The sequence below is a fragment of the Vulpes lagopus genome, chromosome 22 (assembly GCF_018345385.1).
Source record: "Vulpes lagopus strain Blue_001 chromosome 22, ASM1834538v1, whole genome shotgun sequence".
Taxonomy (NCBI): Eukaryota; Metazoa; Chordata; class Mammalia; order Carnivora; family Canidae; genus Vulpes; species Vulpes lagopus.
Window position 1 is genome coordinate 20,602,221 of NC_054845.1, and position 20,896 is coordinate 20,623,116.

The following is a 20,896-nucleotide window of genomic DNA, read 5'->3' on the forward strand; positions in this document are numbered from 1 at the left end:
AAAGGTGAAATGACAGGATTTTCCTGGCATAGCAAAGAGAATAAGAACAAAGGCCCAAAGAAGTAAGAATAATGGAAAGGCTCTATTATGAATCACCTATTTCAGCCTGCCACTTAATATACTTCTGGAAGGGGCTATGGGACACTCCCTTCACCAAAGAATTACACTGGTAATTACACCGGTAAAAAGCTGGTAACTGTCTTCTCTAGGTTAGAACAATGAGAGATGTTGCCAATAGATCTGGGCTCCCTGATTTAAATGTATATGTGATCTCAGAGTGGTAGAGGCTCTATGGTAGGGAAGGGAAATTCTAAGTCCTACCACAGATTATTGGTCTATTGGATTAGCTCTCCATTGACATTAATCTCTGGAACCCAAAATGTCATTGTAGTCCACCTGTTCAAAGTAGGGGCATACGGAGGTCAAGATATATATGTAGACTTACTCAGTTGATCTTACAGTATTGGGGGAACAAATAAACTTCATAATGGGAAGGATCCTTTTGTCGGTTCCCTGATCCATGGCTATTACAAAAGCCAAGAACAGTGTTGTCCAATGCAAATGAGTCCACACAAGTAATTTTAAATTTTCTAGTGGCCACACTGTTAAAAGGTCGAATTAATTTCAACAGATTTTACTTAATAAAAAATATCATTTCAACATGTGGCACTAGCCACAGGAGGCTAGTGGCTACCACACTGGAGATCACAATCCTAGACTTAAAGATAGTTAAGTTAAACCTGAAAGATGTTAGAAGGGGAGGATTCCTACTACACACCCATTTATACTGTTTATTAGGCTAATGCAAGCTAGATGGTTCTGTGGATGCATGTAGTCTTAATCACATCAAAATGTCAACTGCAGATGCAGTTCTAGCTGTAATATCTTTACTGGAACCTATTAACATAGCCCCTGATACCAGGTAGGGAGGTACTAACTTAACAATTTCTTTAGAAAATAATTCCTTATCAATAGATCTGAAGCACTTTGCTTTCACATTGCAGGGACAGCATACTTTTATTATCTTAGCTTAAGGGAAGGTCAACTCTCCTCTTTGTTATAGTCCAAAGAAATCTTGTTCATCTTGACATCCCACAGAACATCAAGTTGGAACATTACATTCACAGTACTGACTGGACACGGTGAGCAGGAAGTAATAAATACCTGAGATGCCTCAGTAAGATATATGCTAGAGGACAGGAGATAAGTGCCACAAAAAGTTCAGAGACTAGCAGCATTACTGAAATGTTATGGGCTTGGTGGTCTAGACATGTTGAATTAGGTCCTCTATAATAAATAAAAAATGGCTTCATCTTGCTCCTTTCATCATGAAGAAGGAGACAGTTTGTATGTTGCTCTGATATATGTGCTAGGTGTTCAAGGGAAGAATCTTTCCGCCAGGGATCAGAGTTCTGGAACTGTCATACTGGACTACTCCCTGGCCATATGGGGCATCTCAAGATGCTAAACTAACAGGGAGAGAAGTGGGTTATTGACTGGTAACTTTTCCAGACTACCAAGATGATTTTTGGGTTGTTGCTACATTTGGAACTCAGGAGATTCACTGGAGCACCTCCTTTTTTTTTTTTAAAGTGCCAAATAATCCTGGTTATTGAAAAATTGCAGTAATACAAAGAAAACAGGACCATCAAATACTCAGAATTTATAGAAATTAAGGTTTGGGTCACTCATCAGATGAAGAATCCTGTCCAGCCCAGGTGCTAAAAGAGGGTAAGAGTAAGGGGAAAATGGAATTGGTAGTAGGGGAAGAAAGCTATAATGATCAATTTAGGCTTTCTGAACCATTAGAGAGGCACGGACTTTAGCAGCTATATTTTATGTAATACTCTATTACAAAAAGTATTGGCGATGGCAAACATTTTAGGTTATAGTTAGAAGTATAACTGAATTCATATCACCTGTTGATGATGTAGTAGCTGGATGACACCCTCCTCTGTCTTTCATTGTTCCATTAAATTCTCTTTAATTAGCCAGTCTGAGTATCCCATCTGTTTATATATCTATAAAATCATGACTTTATATACCAAATTGCAACATCAGCATGATTATGGTTAGGGTCCATGACTTTATTTTTTTGAACCTCAAAGTAGTAGTATACTTATTTATATAAAATACACAATTTCACAGAAAGAGCTTTACTTTATACATGCAAACTTTATAATTACACAGAACCATATAAGTAGTGTCAAGTGTCTGACCTGGTGAAAGCCAACGGGAATGGCCTACTTTTGGCATAATGTCCTTCTCATCCCTCATTTCATTAGCCACCAGTCAGGAACCCCTAGATGAGTCATGACTGATTTGCAAAAAAGATGCTGATTGCAAGTGCCCAGTTCAATAGAAACAAAAACCAAGGTGTCTTCTTTGACACCACCAACAGGGATGGATATGTTAAAAGAACAAAAAGGAAATCATGGCAACACAAACTAAGGTGAATATCGAAAGCCTTCCAGAGGCTTAGCTTTGAAGGCACTGAACCTTCTAAGGGTAATAGAGCAATCCCACGTAAAGTAAAATGAATACATTAAACCACGATGTTAAAAGCAACACAATTTTGTAAAGAATGATACAGATGTTTAAAGCTATATTTTTTCCTCAACTTCATGTAATAGATAATGTTTATGAAAATCTATGTTTTATACAATCTGTGGTCAACTGGGGCAGCCGGGAGGGCTCAGTGGTTTAGTGCCTGCCTTCGGCCCAGGGCCTGTTCTGGAGACCCGGGATCGGGTCCCGCATTGGGCTCCCTGCATGGAGCCTGCTTCTCCCTCTGCCTGTGTCTCTGCCTTTTTCTCTCTCTGTCTCTCATGAATGAATAGATAAAATCTTTAAAAAAAAAAATCAGTGGTCAACTAAATAATGCTTTAATAAACCAGAGTGCATGGCTAGCTAAAGGAAGTAACTGTCACATCTTAAAAACATCTTTCAATAAAGAATAATTTTTATAATAAGATGTAATTTTCATAGGATAATGTAAAATAAAACATAAAATGTCACAGTTGGAAATAAGGGAATTACTTTGAATCAAGGAGGAAAATAACTACATATACTTAAAATATTTTAACAGTTGCATTCGTTTTTCTGTAACTGCTCCAAATTTACAAGTTAATGTCTAAAACAATTTTACACATTTCACTTTCATGTTAAAAACTAAGTAAAACCTTAAGGATTAATAGGGAAAACGTAAAAAAAAGATAATATAAGCATTACCTCACAATCCATAGCACTCTCTAATATAATTTGTCAATGTAGATGAAAATATCACTTCCATCATATCTTCATATTAAAATTAAATTTTAATATGTCATTATGGACAGAAGGAGGATATAAAACTGGCTTGAGAGTATTCTACATTAATTTTCCACCTTTAACTTCTTGGTTATGGCAATTCATGTTAAAAGTCAAATGAGATTCATTCAGATTTCTAATCATTCTTTCTCTTTTAGGTACTATATTCCAGTATTTTAAAAATATCACACTTACTCTAAATTTTTAAGTAATGATTTATGAAGCAAAGAAAAGTTTTGACAAATTCCAATGACTATATTTTGAGAGTTAAAGAAACAAGGAGCATTTAAATGAAATATAAAATACTCTAACAGCCAATTTTTTAATGAACATAATATTTTCAAGTTTAAAAATAGCGGTATTTGATTTCCCACTGAGGTCCCAGCCTGGACACTATATGAACTAAAAAATATCACAGGTTTCATCTCCTCTGTGGTAATATCCGCATGTAACTATGATATTTTACTAGATTTTCCATTATCCTGGGTTCACTATAATGACTGAATAATTATAAAATTAAAAACCATAGAAAATCTACAGAACAGTTGTTTCCTTACTTCAAGAGACTCTTCAGTTGACAGTGCTACTACTTTCTGCCAAGTCTGTAAGTCTATAAAAAGGAAGGGCATTTGCATCTTGCAAGATTTATCAGTTATTCAATGTACACAAATAAAAATATTGTCTAGCTCATTCCTAGCTATGTAAGTTTCTCTGTATTATTCTATAACACTTTCCTGAATTCCTATATTTTAGCTTTCTTCTCAGAGTCAGGGACACTTACCAGAGTGGGTCCTGAGGTGTCCTGTGAGGGCGTCCCTTCTTCTACAGGCATAGCTACAAAAAGGACATTTGAAGGGCTTCTCTCCAGAGTGTAACTTTATGTGTCTCAAAAGGTTGCCCTTCTGAGTAAAAGAAGCTCCACACTGGTTACAGTGGAAGGGACGTTCACCTGCCAAAAGGAAAAGAGGCAGGAAAGATCAAGTAGGTTATGTGTTAGTGACTAATCTGCTGTACACTATTAACTGGAGCCAGTTCTGTGTGCTGAGAATATTCTTCTGCCTCTTCAGACTTCTAAAGCTTTATCTTCCTTGCTAATACTGAAGCTTTAACTTTAGGTCAAGTGCGGTTTCCTCTCTTGATATAAATTTTACAGGATTCCTGTCACTGACTCAAAAGAATCAGTAATAGCATTGACCATTGTTTGAACAACTAAGAGCCATCACTTTACTGACTTTACTGGCTGCTTTATACAGAATATTTCAAACCTTACAATGATATTACTAATTAGGTATCCATAATTTCAATTTGCAAATGAAGAACTTGAAGTTCAAGTATCAAAGTATCCGATTGTAGTTACAGAGCTAGTAAGTACTCACATTGATAGGAATCTTGCTCAGTTGGACTACAAAATTTTGCTCTATTGTACCATGCTATCTCTTTTAAAAATACAGAAATTTTGAAATTGTTTGGAAGGGATCTTTAGTCTAACTCTCTGATTTAGCTGATAATTTTCTGACCAGGGCCCAGGTTACATAGTTAAATTATCACAAAATCTCCCAAAATTAGCCCAGACTCAGGTCTCTCCATTCTCCTAGTCACTAATAGTAAAGGCTCTGGCAAAATTTCCTGATATAAACAAGGAAAGTCCAAAGAAAATTATTCATCCAGACATTTCCTGTATATTCTTTTTTTTTAAAGATTTTATTTACTTATTCATGAGTGACACAGAGAAAGAGAGAGAGGCAGAGACACAGGCAGACGAGAAGCAGGTTCCATGCACGGAGCCAGACATGGGCCTCGATCCTAGGACTCCAGGATCATGCCCTGTGCTAAAGGTGGCGCTAACCCTCTGAGCCACCAGGCTGCCCTGTATTTTCTTTTTGTTGTGAAAATAATTTGAGAGAAATATTTTCTTTTTTCCTATTACTAGATACTGCTATATAAAACTGTTTAAGTCAGAATTGTCAGTTTAGTCTGTTGTCATCAACTGGCTGTTACCACTGTCACTGAACATAAAAACATGTAGTGGAGGAAGCAGTAAAATGAGCAAGTAGGGTCAAACCATGAAGAAGGTACTATTATTTTAAGTTTGCTGATCTCTATGCATGAATTAAATTATAAATTAATATATAAATAGTACAAGTAGTAAAGCTCAAAGTTTAGAATGGAAATAACATTTTAAAAAATTCACTTTTGGTTTAACTGGACCATTTTTGTACCTGAGATAAGATAAAGATTATGAATTTTAATACTTATAAAATTTATACTGAATTCTCATGTTTTGTATCTTTTACTGAAACATTTGAAAATACTGAATAATGAAACCTCAATATTTTGGGAAGGCCTTTAATTAATGCAAAACTCAATGATTCTATTAAAGCCTGGAGTCATAAAGATGATAAACTGGCCATTTTCTTACAGTTGCCACTGCACATTCTATCACACAGATTTGCTATAAAACCTAGAGAAATTAAAAATTGATATATCAAGTTGTCTCAAATTCTATACTAATTGCTCAATTTGGAACTTATGAGATACATATCCAAAAAAATGTAATCTGTGTCTTTGGGTAGCAAGGGCAAAGGTTTTTCTTATAAAATCTGAACTACATTTACAAAAAGTCCTTGTACATATTAAGTGGAAAAATTTATATTAAAGTTACCTTAAATTTTATATTTCCCTTGTTTGATTCATTTGACAAAACTGACAAATCAACACTAAATACGGCTTAAAAGATAAATCTGAAAAACCTCTTATATGAGTCTTAAAAATTAATCAAAGTTTTAAAATCTAAATTTGGTAAATCTTAACACACACAATTTGTTGACATTTTTTTTTAATGAAATAACAGTCTACAGCTTTTTAAAATCAGGAATTTCTACTCCCCATTTCTGCCATGGAATTACTAATAAGAAAGAAGGATGGATGCACTTCCTTCATGAGAATTTTTATACCATAGGAAAATAGCAAATGCAAATTATACTTTTCACTCCAAATACTTGATTTTACTTTTGAAATCTCTTTATGTAGCATCTTCCAGGCAAGTAACAAATTAGTATGCAATAACTTTAAAATGAATTAAATTGGTTCGGTGAACAAAAACATTTGCCTTTAGAAAATACTCCTGTAAATGCTAACTTAGATTTTCATTAAGCCTCCTACAATTGAAATATTTAAAAATTCCTAATTTAGAGTACTGAATTTGTCATTCCAAGTAATGCTAATCAAAAAAAGAAAAAATAATAAGGATAAAGAGAGTTCTCTTTAAAAAGAATTTTAAAATTCATCTAATTGACTTTATGAAACTAATGACAGGGTAATTTCATTTTTACATTTACAAAATATTCCAGATACCTTCAAATATTTTTTAACAGAATTCTTCTGAATATATATGATCATCCTTAAAGGGGCAGGAGAAATGAAAAGCGGTCTTAGGTACATCAGGAAACACTGTTTGTTGCTGACTGTGTCTTAGTGTAGGGGCATTTGCTAACTATATTCTCATGGCCAGGGAAATAAAGGCATGATGAAAGTAACAAGTCATGCTCCCATTTTTGGTTAAGAGGAAGAAGAAATGATAACAATGCACTTTGATTTCAGTTGGATGAAACTTTGAGAAATACTGATTTGCTTTACATGAATTAAGTCTTAAAATGGGATTATGAGATACGTGTAAAATGATCTGATATTTAGTTAAAAGGTTCCTATATTGTGTTTGTGCCTTGAAACAACACATCTCAATTATTTTTTAAATAATTTGCTTTTTCTTTACCAAATAGGCTGAGTCAACTAGTCCCTTTCGAATCAGTTTAGGCTTTGCCTGAAAAATAATATTAATCATGTTCTTCAGATATAAAGAAAAGCAAACTTCAGGAAAACACCACAAATGCACTAAATACACTGTACAGTAATCCAACTGAAAAAATCAAGTAGGCTATTGTATCTATGATAACTAATTCCCCCATGGGTGGGTACAAAAGTCTGGATTAACAACTCTGAATCCAAGAGAACAACTAATACGTAGCCATGCTATCATTCATTTATATTCTTAATCTTTTTTTTCTTAATCTGTTTTTTGTTTTTGTTTTAAACCTACTAATCTGTTCAAGGACCTTTTATAGTTATTCCCAGAACGAAGTTATCTACTCTTATTTTGAAATAAATAATATTTCAGTATTTTGTATACTTTTGTAAATATATATTTCTAGATCTGTTTAAATATTCAACTGTAATACAAGTATATATATGCATCAGTTTGCTTTGGTGAATCAAAGACAGAGGCTGTTCCTGTGTTGGATGGAACAATTACCTACAAATATGAAAAATCCCAAGTACCTGTTGAGGGGGCCTTGGAACAAAAGAATGGTTCCACAAAGCTACAATGTACAAAAAGTTACAAAGATGGGAGTCCTCTACCCAAAGAAGGGCAAAGTTAAGGATAGTTTATATTTATAATGGTCCACATTAATCTGTGTTTATGCATGAACTGATATACTACCCCTACTTCTTTTATTCTGCCTATATGGCAGTGAAGAGTGCCTGGAGTATCCGATGACAATATTACCTGATTACCTACTAAAGTAGCAACACCAAGAAATAACACCAAGCTGTTTATAAGACACTGGAATTGGTACTTTAGTAGAGTTTGAAAGAGAAAGAAGAAGAAGTGAATTAGATATGATACTCCACAACATTTTAACTGAGTAAGGCTGTGTATCTTTTATTATTATCAATTATATATTAGATATTCTATGAGCTAAACACACAAACATGTTTCCCAAAGTCTTTATATGGATTTAAAACAGTGCCTTTTATACGAGCTATAAATAATTAGAAGGGAAAATTCTAAAATGAAGACAGTTTATGACATTAATGAGAAAACATTTGGTTAATGACTAGATCCTGACCACATTTTTTTCAATCTAGTTTAAATTAAAAAACAGACTTTCTATTCTTGAAGAGTACTAAAATGGAATTGAAAAGGTCATGACCCATTCAGATGTATAAACTGAGTCACCAGAAATACATATAAAAATAGCTACTTTAAAGATACATCACAATTTGAAGGTCAACAATGTGTGGCAGGTATTCCAAGCTCCCCTATGAATGGCTATTAACTTTAACAGAAACTTTCCATAAATAAACATTCATTAACAATAAAACGTCATTGAGTTGCAAGAGGATTTTATTTTGTCCAATCTCCTTGCCTTTACTATTTGAGTGAATCCCATATTTATAGAACTTGTGGAAATCTGTATAACTGTTTAGAAACATTCTTCATGTCAATTTGATGATTTTCAGAATCAAAATAATTCAACTCTACTTATAGTAGTAAATATCAAATGAGCAGTAGAGTTGGTATGTAATTACTCTTGTGTTTACAAACCAATAATCCTCATGAAAATCACTGCAAATGCAGTGAAATATTGATTAACCTAAATATTCAAGAGGCATGCTCAGGTCCTCTGCATTTTCTTAACTCAGATCATAAAAGGTTTATTAGAAATCCTACAAAAATTGTTGTTAGCGTATTTTTCAGCCTTAAAATGCACACTATATGCAATTCAACTGAAAAGTCATTAGACTGCTTTAGTTTATATGTTGCTAGAAGGGGGAAGTTACACATTTGAATGGGTGTTACCTTCCTCAATATAATCACTGTGAGATAATGAATACATTATAACTTTGTAGAACTCTTCTTTTAGACCTGCGGTTAACATTACTTAGTGAGCACAGAAGAAAAGTCAACTCATTATTTTATAGTCTTTTCCTATTTTTCTTATCAAATACCAAACTTGATCTTTTAAGTTTTCTAGAAAAAAAAATTTAAGGTAAAAAACATCCGCACTAGTAACATAAATATTTTTTAAATATGCTGTTTAAAAAGGAAATTAAAAACAAAACCAAAAGTGAACATGTAACTGCAGAGTTGGAATAAGGGTACAGGTTCCAAAGCTGATTTTAATGTGTAACTTCTTGTTATAACTTTTAAGCCTTATGGTCGTATCTCAACATTAAATGTTGGTGCACTGAGATACCAAGCATAGTATATTTGAGCAAAACCAGTCTGGGCATCAGAAAACCTTGGTTTTAGCCTCATAATCCCCTAAATACATAAGGGATAATGGACACATCACTTGTCTGGGGTTTCAGTTTATTCATATGTAAATGAGAGATTTGGACTAAAAAGGCTTCACTGTACATTGTATCTCTCATGTTTTAAGCACCTACTAAATAAATTTTCTAAATAATTGATTTAGAAATCTTTTAAATCAAATTCTCTATTGTGATTTATTTCTCTTCCAAAGAGAATCATATTTTAAAACCCTGAGAGCTGTATAATGATTAATACAGCTAATGATTAATATTTTGCTGTATAATATTACTTTGCATTATAGTTAAAGGTATCATCTTTAAATCAATTTTCATATGGAAATTTCTTTCTTACACATAATCTCATTTATGTTTCTTTCTAATTTAAAAGACTTTTTCTCATTTTGCCAAAGGATTTGGGGAGATTTAAATAAGGCCTTCTCATTTAGCTGTTTTTTTTTTTTTTTTTTTATGTTACTCAAGTGTCTACAGGTATATATTAAATTAATCTGAGGTTTCTTTCCTCACCCTATTCCATGATTACACATTCCTACCAGCATACCCACCATCCTTGGCTATACTGCATCCTATATATTTCTTTGCAAGAGTTACAATAATAAAACAATTACAGGAAGATGGTAACATCCTCAAACTAGGGAAAGTATTTGCCTACTACAGAGACCCATGGTAGGCAAAGATTGATTGGAAATTGTATTCCAAGAAGTTAACCAGATAAGGTGAAAATGATCCACCTCTATATAAATGCATGAGTACCATTTTATAGTATAAACTCTTAGCTAGCAAACTGTATTACCTGCCCATGGGTATGGTAAAATATGTATAGAAATACAAAAAGATTAAGTTACACAATGAGATTCTCCTATACCTTTTGAACCCTTATCATATTATTGCTATATTAAGAACTGTGGAAACTGAATCCCAAACTTCTTTTCTGATATGCTATTCAGATTTGAAGGCTGGAAGTCAAGACCCAGGCTACTCTCTGCTTTTCAGCAATCCAATACTAGCAGAATTCTGAAAAGGTAGTTTCACCACTGCCACCCCTGAATAAAAAGGAAAGAGAATAGATGTCAGGTAATATCAACATCAGATGTCACAGGCAGTCATCAGGTTATTCTTTCAGCTGCTTACCAGTGTGACTCCTTTTATGTACCATAAGCACATTGGGCCCAATGCAAACCATGCCACAGACGTCACATTTCAGTTTACCATTCGGAAGCCGGATTCCTCCCTCGCCTTGAAGCTCCTGGACTTTCCTGTTGTCAGCCACCTCGCTGCTCTCAATTAGGGGTTCTTCTAGGCCGCTACCTTCATCATGGCCCCTGATCTCATCTTCACGGCTCAGGGGTTTCCTGTCACACTCTTCATCACTCTGCATTTCTAGCTTTACTGAGTTTGCTGTAATTTGAAAAAAGAAGAAATGAAGACATTTTGAATGCAGGTTATGTGTTGTTACCTACATCGCTCTCTTCTCCACCCAGTGCCATTCTATTAACATTGATGGGAATGCTACATGTACCACCAGCAATGCAATGTGAATACATACTGTGCTCTAAAACGTTTTAGTGACTTTGGCATGAAAGTGAAGAAGGCTCAGAAAATCTCTAGGTAAACAGAATGACATTTTATTTCTATGTACATTTCTTTCTTTAACTTAGTTATATACTTTTAAAGCAATCTGTAATTCTGGTATTGGCTTTTGAGTTTCTCACTACTGAAACTCAGGATTGTGTTTGAGATCAGATTAGATACTGCTTAACCCACTAAGCCATGCTTCTTAACAATCTTATACACACACACACACACACATATAAATTACACATACAATCATATAGTATATAGGATTATATACAATCACATGTATGATATATATACACACTAGGGCGCCTGGGTGGCTCAGTGGTTGAGAGTCTTGGCTCAGGTTGTGATCCCAGGGTCCTGAGATCAAGTCCCAGGACTTCTGCAGGGAGCCTGCTTCACCCTCTGCCTGTATCTCTGCCTCTCTCTGTATATATCTCTCATGAAAAAATAAAAATCTTAATAAAAATTAAAAAATACACATTATATATACATATATATGTATATATAAAATACACATTCTGTTTCACATCAGAGTACTTGTATAAACCTGCTTTAGAACTGAGCAAGAGAAACAACTTGGGATCTTAATCTAGCAAATGTCTTAGATATATGAAGGCATACTGTCAAGGCAAATATCCTACAATCAGATTAAAAACATATTCAATGAAGAGCTATATAAATGTAGGGCAGAGGCACAGACCTCACATGCTCTTAAGCTACTTTTTTTTATATGAAAAAAATTCTCTATGGAACACATTAGTCTGCAAATCAAAGTATTCCAACTTTAATCTATGCACACCAAAAAGCAGTGAATGACAGGAATGGCATAGCATGCATGCACGCACTTGTGACTGTTAAGAAATTTAATGCCTTCTGTTTGCTGTTTTTGGATCATCCCACAGAAAAGTTGGAATTTTGTTAGCACAGCCCTCATTCTGGATTGCTGACAAAGTCTTTTCACAAAGCAGAAACAGGCTTTAAATGAATACCAGTTTTTTATCCAGTGATCTTGAAAATTTCTTAAGAAATCCTATCAAAGTTCCTGAGCAAAACAAATTATTTGGTACTACTTGAATGGAGGAAATACATTCATAAAAAGGAAGTAAGTTCTCTTTATTGCAATTTTCTTAGAGAAACCACACATTCTATGATTTGTTATTAGTACTTTAAACAGGTAGTGCTATCAAAATGGTTCTTCCCCAGATCGCCTCCTTGGAACTCCCCTTAGAATAGAGGCAGCGCGGTACAAAATGAGATCACTGCATTTAGTCCAAAGACTGCGGCGCTCACATTTATTAGCAGTATAATCTTGAACTAATTATTTAACCTCTGATTCTTTTGTCTTTTGTTTGCAAAGCAGAAATAAATTCAGATTACAAGATGAAGCTTAAGTAGAATAGTTCATCTATCATGAGTGAGGATCCTGTAACTAGACTGCCTAGATCTGAATACCAGCTCTGGCATTTACTGGAAGCAGCATTATCTTTTGTAAGATACTTAAGTTCCCGTGAACTTTATAAAATGAGGATGAAAATGGTACCCATTTTCTCAGGCTGATGTGAGCAAATACAGAAAACGGGCTTAACTATTGCTTTTCCGGTGACAGTGTTCTATTTTTTCTATAGAGTTAATGAAGGTGAGTTATGGTATGTAAACTCCTCTGAGATCTACAAAAGATTATACAGCCTTCTTGGCCCCATTTCTAATAGAATACCTACTACACGAAGTTTTACCCTATTTACAAATCAATACTACTTTGCTGGTTTTTGAGAAGAGGAGACCCAATATTTCATCCATGTTGGTATCACAAATGTGCTAAAAAATGTGTGGCATCTAGGAGGGGTTCAAGTAGTATTCACAGTGGTGGTTTAGTAAATTAAGAATTTTCTTTATTTAGGATTGTTTTATATGTTTAAAAAATGCATGAGCATGGTGGAGAAAAGTTAAAGGATAAAAAAATGAAGTCCTTTTCTACCCAAAGTTTATCATCCCAAAATTCTGGTCTCAAAAGCAACTATTATCCTCATTTTTAAATTCAGAACTGTGTGTGTGTATGTATGTATGTACAGACTGTCTCTCTTTTTATACAAATTGTAGTGTACCTGACCTTAACTTTGCTTTCTTTAAGAATATCTGTTTAAGGGGATCCCTGGGTGGCTCAGCGGTTTAGTGCCTGCCTTTGGCCCAGGGTGCGATCCTGGAGTCCCGGGATCGAGTACTGCATCGGGCTCCCGGAATGGAGCCTGCTTCTCCCTCTGCCTGTGTCTCTGCCTCTCTCTCTCTGTGTCTATCATGAATAAATAAATAAAATCTTAAAAAAAAAAAAAAAAAAAAGAATATCTGTGTAAGGGCAGACCAGGTGGCTCAGCAGTTTATCGCTGCCTTCAGCCCAGGGCGTGATCCTGGAGACTTGGGATAGAGTCCCACGTCGGGCTTCTGCATGGAGCCTGCTTCTCCCTCTGCCTCTCTCTCTCTCTCTCTCTGTGTTTCCCATAAATAAATAAATAAAATCTTAAAAAAAAAATCTGTTTAATTTTTTCCATATTGGTACACAGAAACCCACACTCTTCTTTTTAACAGCTGCATAGAATCTATTTTATCAATATAATTTATTCCTAGGCTTTATCAATAGAGATTTATGATCACTTATTGCTATTACAGATATTATTATATAATATCACATTGAACTCTCTCCATCTGATAGATGAAAACTGGTATTTTACTATGGATTTTAATCTATTTTTCTATGGGTGAAATTGAGTATCTATGTCTATATTTAAATGTTTGGGGTTTGGGGGATTTGGGGGAGCTGTCTATGAAAGCTATTTGCCCATTTTTCTACTAGGTTGTCAGTTTTCTCTCTGTATTTAAATGGCCTTATATACTAAGGAACTTAGCCCCATGTTTGTTATGTTTTGCAAATATGTCAAATTATCTTATTACTCAAGGGTATTTGGGAGCATGTATACTGATTTTACATTTTGAATTTTAAAGTTTTCAATTATGATTTCTAGACTCTGTATTTTGCTTCAATAAGCTTTCCTATACTCCAAGAAATTTTTCCATGTTTTCCCCCCCTGGGAATGAAGATTATTCTAATCAAAGTAAAACACTTAAGTTTTACCCTATGTAGTCCCATATTTCATTCAAAGAAAAAGCTAAGAAAACAAATGAAAAGTATGACTTTATACAGCATGACTTCATATACCAATCTGTGAGCAAGTTGTCCCACACATTAAATAAGTGATGTATTAGAGGTTATAAACTGCACAGCAATGCCATCATTTATATTCCCGAACTGGCCAACATCTGATAAGCTGTATTTAATGACTGTAAAGTCTACCAGCATTCCATTTCAGGAACTGAAGAAAATGTATCTTAAAAGAATAGGTGTGAGTTTGAAACTATGGGCCTCTTAAATTTTAATTATGAAGAATATGACGATGTTATATTAAATGATCATCTTTTTCCTAGTGAGGATATTATAATATGGACATCAAAACATAATACTCAACATGGGTAAAATGTCACTTAAAAAATTACTGGGGATTCCTGGGTGGCGCAGCGGTTTAGTGCCTGCCTTTGGCCCAGGGCACAATCCTGAAGACCCAGGATCGAATCCCACGTCGGGCTCCCGGTGCATAGAGCCTGCTTCTCCCTCTGCCTGTGTCTCTGCCTCTCTCTCTCTCTCTCTGTGTGTGTGACTATCATAAATAAATAAAAATTAAAAAAAATTAAAAAATTACTGGATATTAAAATTAGAGTTAGAGCTCTGTACATATACAGAGGGATATAACTGAAATGAATATCCAAAAAAGTATACATTTGTGAGAATTAAAATACGGAAGAAATGGTAAACTTTAGCAATCTTTTCTCTAACAATATTATACTCTAAGAAATTATGTTTATCCATTTGAATGTATACACTATTGCTATAGTAAATATAGTAATTTATATTCATTGATATAGTAAATCAATAAATGCAACACATTTTTAGTATATACATATCATAGGTTAAATTTTCCATAAATATGGTGGCCTATGTATAAACAAAATCCCATCCTAATGAATTTTTAGTCTGCCTTACTCAAATTAGGTTGAAATTTAGGATAAAAAGCAATTAGTCTTTGAATTTCAATTGTTAAATAGAAAAAATTTCCTTACTCAAAGAATATAAAATAAATTCCTTCACAATTTATTTTCACTATTTAAGATGTCTCTAAACAGGGGCACTTGGGTGGCTCAGTCAACTAAGTGTCTGTTATAGGTTTAGGTCATGAGCTGAGAGGTCAGGGCTCCTGGAATGGAGCCCCACATCAGGCTCCCTACTTAGTGGGGAGCTTACTCTTCTCTCTTTTCCCTCTGCTCCTGCAATCTCTTGCTATCTCTGTTTCCCTCAAAAAAATAAATGAAATCTTTATTTAAAAAAAAGAGGTTTCTAAATAATGCAGAACACTATATTTTAACTCATTAATGGTTAAATCTGTATTCAGTAAACTTAAATATACTCTAAATTACAATTTATGTATCAGAGTTGTATTATTATTATTTGTAGCTATAATATATAAAGCTACTATAACCATTAGTCATTGTATAATATAGTTAACAAATCTCTGAAATTAAATGTTTAATCTTCATTATATGATATTTCTTTTATAGTTTGGTAACAGGAAAACATTCTCATATTTATGGGAAATTATGGGCTAATTTCTATAAAGATTAGAATTTGTTTGTGTGAGTGGAATCAAATCTTGTGATTATAATCTCAACACCAAGAATTATTTTTCAAGCTGTTTCCTTGATATGCCTGAATTTTACATTCTTCTTTTCATATCTATAGGAATTTACACACATTATTATATGATGACAAACTATTTAATAAGAACAGTATTTTGTCAGAATAAATTATTAGCAATGAAAAGGGGATGTGAAATAAGATTTTAGTTGATCAATTTGTTCTTTGTTATTCGATAGTCACAAATAACTATAATACATAGATATTTGAACATTTTAATGAACAAGAAAAGATGTTTAAATTATGTATTTTTAAGTTAAAGGAGATAATATGATTTACAGTTTAAAAAAAGGACAAGTAAAGGACAAGTCAAATTTTAAAGCATTAATGATGACTTGTATGTTTGTGAACATAGGTAAAATAATAGTTAATAAAAAAGATTTTTATGGCCAATTTTACATAGAAGAAGCTTTGAATATATTTCAGGACAAAAAGTACCACATATATCTTAAAGCAACAAGTTGCTTCAAAATGCAAACAAGTTTGTAAATTTAAAATTCGCCCCCCTCTGCTTCATGCTTTCAAGGTACTACTGCACTTTAGAAGATAGCTTATAGATGTTACGAAAAACACATAGTTTAACTGCCTCCATTTACAGGTGATCACACCAAGGCAGAGAAGTAAAAATACTTACATAGGGCTTATAAGTGACTCCCAGGCTAAGCAATTTTCAATTATAAAAGCCTCTTTAGTAACCATACTAGGCTCTCTACACTCAAAGGCTTCACAATGATCATTGTTTTGAGATACATAATAGTGAATGGATCAGGTTACACTAGACTTGCCTTTAATTCACTAAGATGGTATTAAATATAGCATAAAAGGATAAGAATAGGGGCACCTGGGTAGCTCAGTGGTTGAGCATCTGCCTTTGGCTCAGGTATTGATCCCAGGGTCCTGGGATGGAGTCCCACATAGGGCTCCCCACAGGGAGCCTGCTTCTCCCTCTGCCTTTGTCTCTGCCTCTCTCTCTTTTTGTCTCTCATGAATAAATAAATAAAATCCTTTATAAAAAAAAAGGATAAGAGTATTTACATAGGTAAACAGATACAGATCACTATTTTAAAATTTTTAAAAAGGTAGAAAACCAAATGAGGAAAAATTGTTATTTTGTGAAGCTGTTAAAAATTATTTTAATTCACTATATTCATATATGTCATAATGAAAATTTCCTTACCATAATTATTAAAATTTCCTAGCTAGGAAAGTAATGCAAAGGGATTATGATTTATTTGCTGTATTTGAGGGATATATTTATTAATAATGGACTATAAGTAGGATTTCTAGATTAATTACCATCAAATTAGTGATTTATATCTGTTTGGTTCTAATTATATTTTTCAGTTTCTAATTTTTAAAGGAAGTAAATATAATGAGAGTTAAGAGAAATATTTGTGTCACAGTGATGAATAAAAGATAACTAAAACCATTCTTTAATTACTAAATTGAGGGGGAAGTCTTCCAGGTGTGATATATAAGTGGACTTTTTATATGCTTGGTTTCTGTTGTGTGAGAATTCAAGAGGACACTTAAGGGGTGTTATTACTTATAAGCATCAATTTCTCCCAGTCTATGCCAGCTACTTGAAATGGTGTTATACACACTAATTGAATCAATATGTCTATCTAATAATCTGTTGAAGTTGCTTCTGAGCTAATATAACTTTCTCTCATTTAAACCATTGAAACAGAAACACCAAACATGATTAAATCCATGTTAACAGCCCAGCAGCTGTTTAAATAATGTGTTAGAAAAACAAACCGCCTTCAAAACTCTAATGTAAAGCACAATTATTTACTAAGAACTTTTCAACCATCTAAACTGAAGTAAAACCACAATAAAAATTATTTTAAGGTATATGCAATCGTTTTGTAAAAATTCCCTCAACAAAATTCACCCAATGTGAACTCTTTGTTTCTTGTAACTGTGAATAAATACATGTGTCTTACAAAACAACTCCCTCACATCTTTAAAGTATTTGTTTTATAAATGGTTGGACAAGTCCAGACACTGGTGTCGCTAACTGCAGCTGAGCCATTTGTGGGTAGCATTCTCAGTGTGTACATCACATCACCACATTTCCTTTTCCTCTGCACCCTCTCTCCTCTCTCTAATAAAGTGACATTATGTATTTCTTAACCCTACTAGAGTAACTAGATCAAGACAGTGCTGATATCTGAAATATTGTTATTCTAGGAATACTGAGGTAGAAAGTTTCCCTGTACCTGAGGCAGGAAACCAGGGTCTTTATCTCCTTCTGCTACTTAACTAATTGTGAGACCTTGGATTTTTTTTTTTTTTTGATTCAGCCACCTGCATCATCTGAAATATGGGAAAAATAACACTTGATGTTCATGAAAACTGCAGACTGGATAGTCTCTTCACACTAAGGATCTAGGATCCTTTTAATAGTAATAATAACAGAAAACTTATTGCAATTCTTCATAATTTTTAAAATATATACTCTATCTCAACTGATACTCAACAATGAATGATAGGTAGGGCAGTTACAGGTAAACAATTGGAGGCATTATGTGATTTTCCCAAGAATACAAAGTCAGTAAATTTGTGTTTATCAAATTTATCAACAATATCTTCAGCCTCTTAGCTAAGCTATTGTTCTGTGACATGATATTGGCTCTCCAAATAAGTAATATTAGCAATATTAGCATTATATTTAGAACAAAAAGATCTTTCAGATACTATGAAACTATGTCCACTGGCTAAAAAAATACTAGGAATTCAAGTCTATGATGATCAAATAAAATAAAATATTATTTCCATAAAATTAACTGTTGAATTTATATTTTCTATCAAGTCTAGAATGTATATCTCCATTCAAAACAACTACCTCCTAATTTTTATATTTGCTCTGGTATTAAAGGGGGGGTTGGCCCATGTTCCTGAAGAATTTGTCAATATATAAACCTCTACCCACCCCCCACTTTTTTTCTATATTCCTTGACATGCTATGACTTATCAGTGGTAGGTAAAGACAGCCATTTGAGGAATAAGTCAATATTATCAGTTTTAATCTCTAAACCAACAGTTTATGGTGGATGGCATTTTAGGACTTCCTTTGTGGTCAAATTTTGACAGTTTTGTGTCAATTGCTATAAAGATAAATCATACCTATGAGCAGCTCATGTAGTATTTCACTTACATTTAAAGGTCTTAAAACAAAATAAATACAAAATAAGTGTCCTCTTTACATGAAAAATATAGAAAAAGGGAAGACTTCTGACTCCTTGATGGTCTCCCCCAATGCATGAAATCCTATATAGCATGCCCATCATCAAACCACACACCTTTATAGCCCAGCACAGTGGCATCATTGTAGTCCAAGGATGAAGTTTCAATTTTTGGCAGACCACTTGTTCAAGAGAAATGTACAGGGTGGAGTAAATAAGCCTACTTTAAATAGAAATACCACAAGCAAAAAACAGTCAACCCCTCTATCCATCCTTTAAATGAATGATTTCATTTGCCAAGTCCTAAAGATTCAGTATCCGCCACTTCTTGCATATCTTTTTTTTGCATTTCATGCATCCTAGAACAACTTTAAGATCACCTGTAAATGTCTCACCCAAAACAGCTCTCTAATTTGTCTCTCTTCTCTCTTTTGCCACTTTCCACTCTTCCAATTCATCCCCCATTATATTCAGTTCAATTAATCGTCCTAAAGCAGAGCTCATATTTCTCTTCTAAATGTCTTCAGTGACCGCCCACTGTCTACAAATTAAATACAAACGTGCTGGTGTGGAATTTAAGGACACCATCAGCACAGCTCCATCATAGCTCTCAGCCATATGTTCTATTAGTTTCTTAGTTGTTTATACTCTTTGGAATCATGTTCCAGCCATTCTTCCTGGAACACATCCCACACATCTCTACTTACTTGTTTTTCTTCCTGGCTCCTATTATTATTTTCTAGATTCTCTATTTCTATCAATATTAGCATACCATTCAAGACCACTTATTTGCTATCTTTTTACATGAAGTATTTCCTGAGCATGAAAACACATGCTAGTGATTTTATTAGTGTATTTGCCTTAACTCTACATTCCCTATATTAAAAGATCCTTGAAAAAAAAGTGCTATCTTTATTCACAGTTGTAAAACCAGCATACCCTGACATACACCAGGCACTTAGTAATTGTTGAACTATTGCTAATTTACATATTACACTCCTCTTTTTAAGTTACAGAGACCATGCATAAATTAACCACAGGTGACAAATATATCAATACAGAATTGGGTTTTAAAGACAAAGCATTAAAAAAAATAAAAAATAAATAAATAAAATAAAGACAAAGCATTATCAATATAACATTGATTAGAGGACCACTGTATGACAGGGAAGACGGTTGGTGCATAATATGTGCCTCCCGATTTAATCATGACAACCACTCACCATTAAGATAAGTACCTAATATTATCCTCATTTTACAGATGAGGATGTTCCAATGGAGTGAAGTAACATGTCTAAGTCACACATCTACTCAGAGCCAAATCTGAGAATAGAACCCAGAACTCACTGATGACAAACTTTTGCTGTTTCCCTTATGTCACCAAAAGCAAAGTGGTTACCAGTGAAGGGGGAGGGGGGAGGATGTTAATATGTTAATGAAGAGCATCTCTGAATCAGTATGTGCCATCTGACATGTTTTTTGTGCATGGCTAATACAGGTGTAAGTAGTGTGCCAGTTCTGAGTAAAGAGAAATTTGTCTGAGAGCCTGTTTTGGAAGAAGACCAGCTTATACTGCCAGATTTTCTGAGCATGGATTTTATTTCATATAAGAGCAATCTACTTTGAACTGGTGTTTGGCAACCATCTGTTTAACATAGCTGTGGGAAGCAAATTGTGAAGCAAATTACATTGTGAAATTATCTCTTTAATAAGGGGAGTACAAATTTTTAACCAAACTTCTGTTAAGAAGTAAAATCATTACTATAAAATCCAGCTGAGTGGGCATATTCCCGAAGGGACCCAACACACTGGATTGCCAGAGGTCACTAAGGACGCTTAAACCAGGTCAGAAGGCAGAGCCGCCGGCACGCTAAAGAGAAACAGATAAGAAATGGAGCAGGGTTTC

General features: G+C 34.0%; 1 protein-coding gene across 11 annotated transcripts in view; it reads right to left on the reverse strand.

Annotated features, from left to right (window-relative positions):
- Positions 1 to 20,896, reverse strand: part of IKZF2 (IKAROS family zinc finger 2) — a 155,304-nt gene that overhangs the window by 46,613 nt on the left and 87,795 nt on the right. For 10 of the 11 annotated variants that reach the window (XM_041737571.1, XM_041737574.1, XM_041737576.1 and 7 more), the window contains 2 exons: positions 10,555 to 10,821; positions 4,091 to 4,258 (listed from right to left, as the gene is read on the reverse strand). In XM_041737571.1, coding sequence (XP_041593505.1) covers positions 4,091 to 4,258; positions 10,555 to 10,821 — 435 coding nt within the window. The remainder of the gene's footprint in view (positions 1 to 4,090; positions 4,259 to 10,554; positions 10,822 to 20,896) is intronic. The other variant, XM_041737577.1, reaches the window with a different exon arrangement.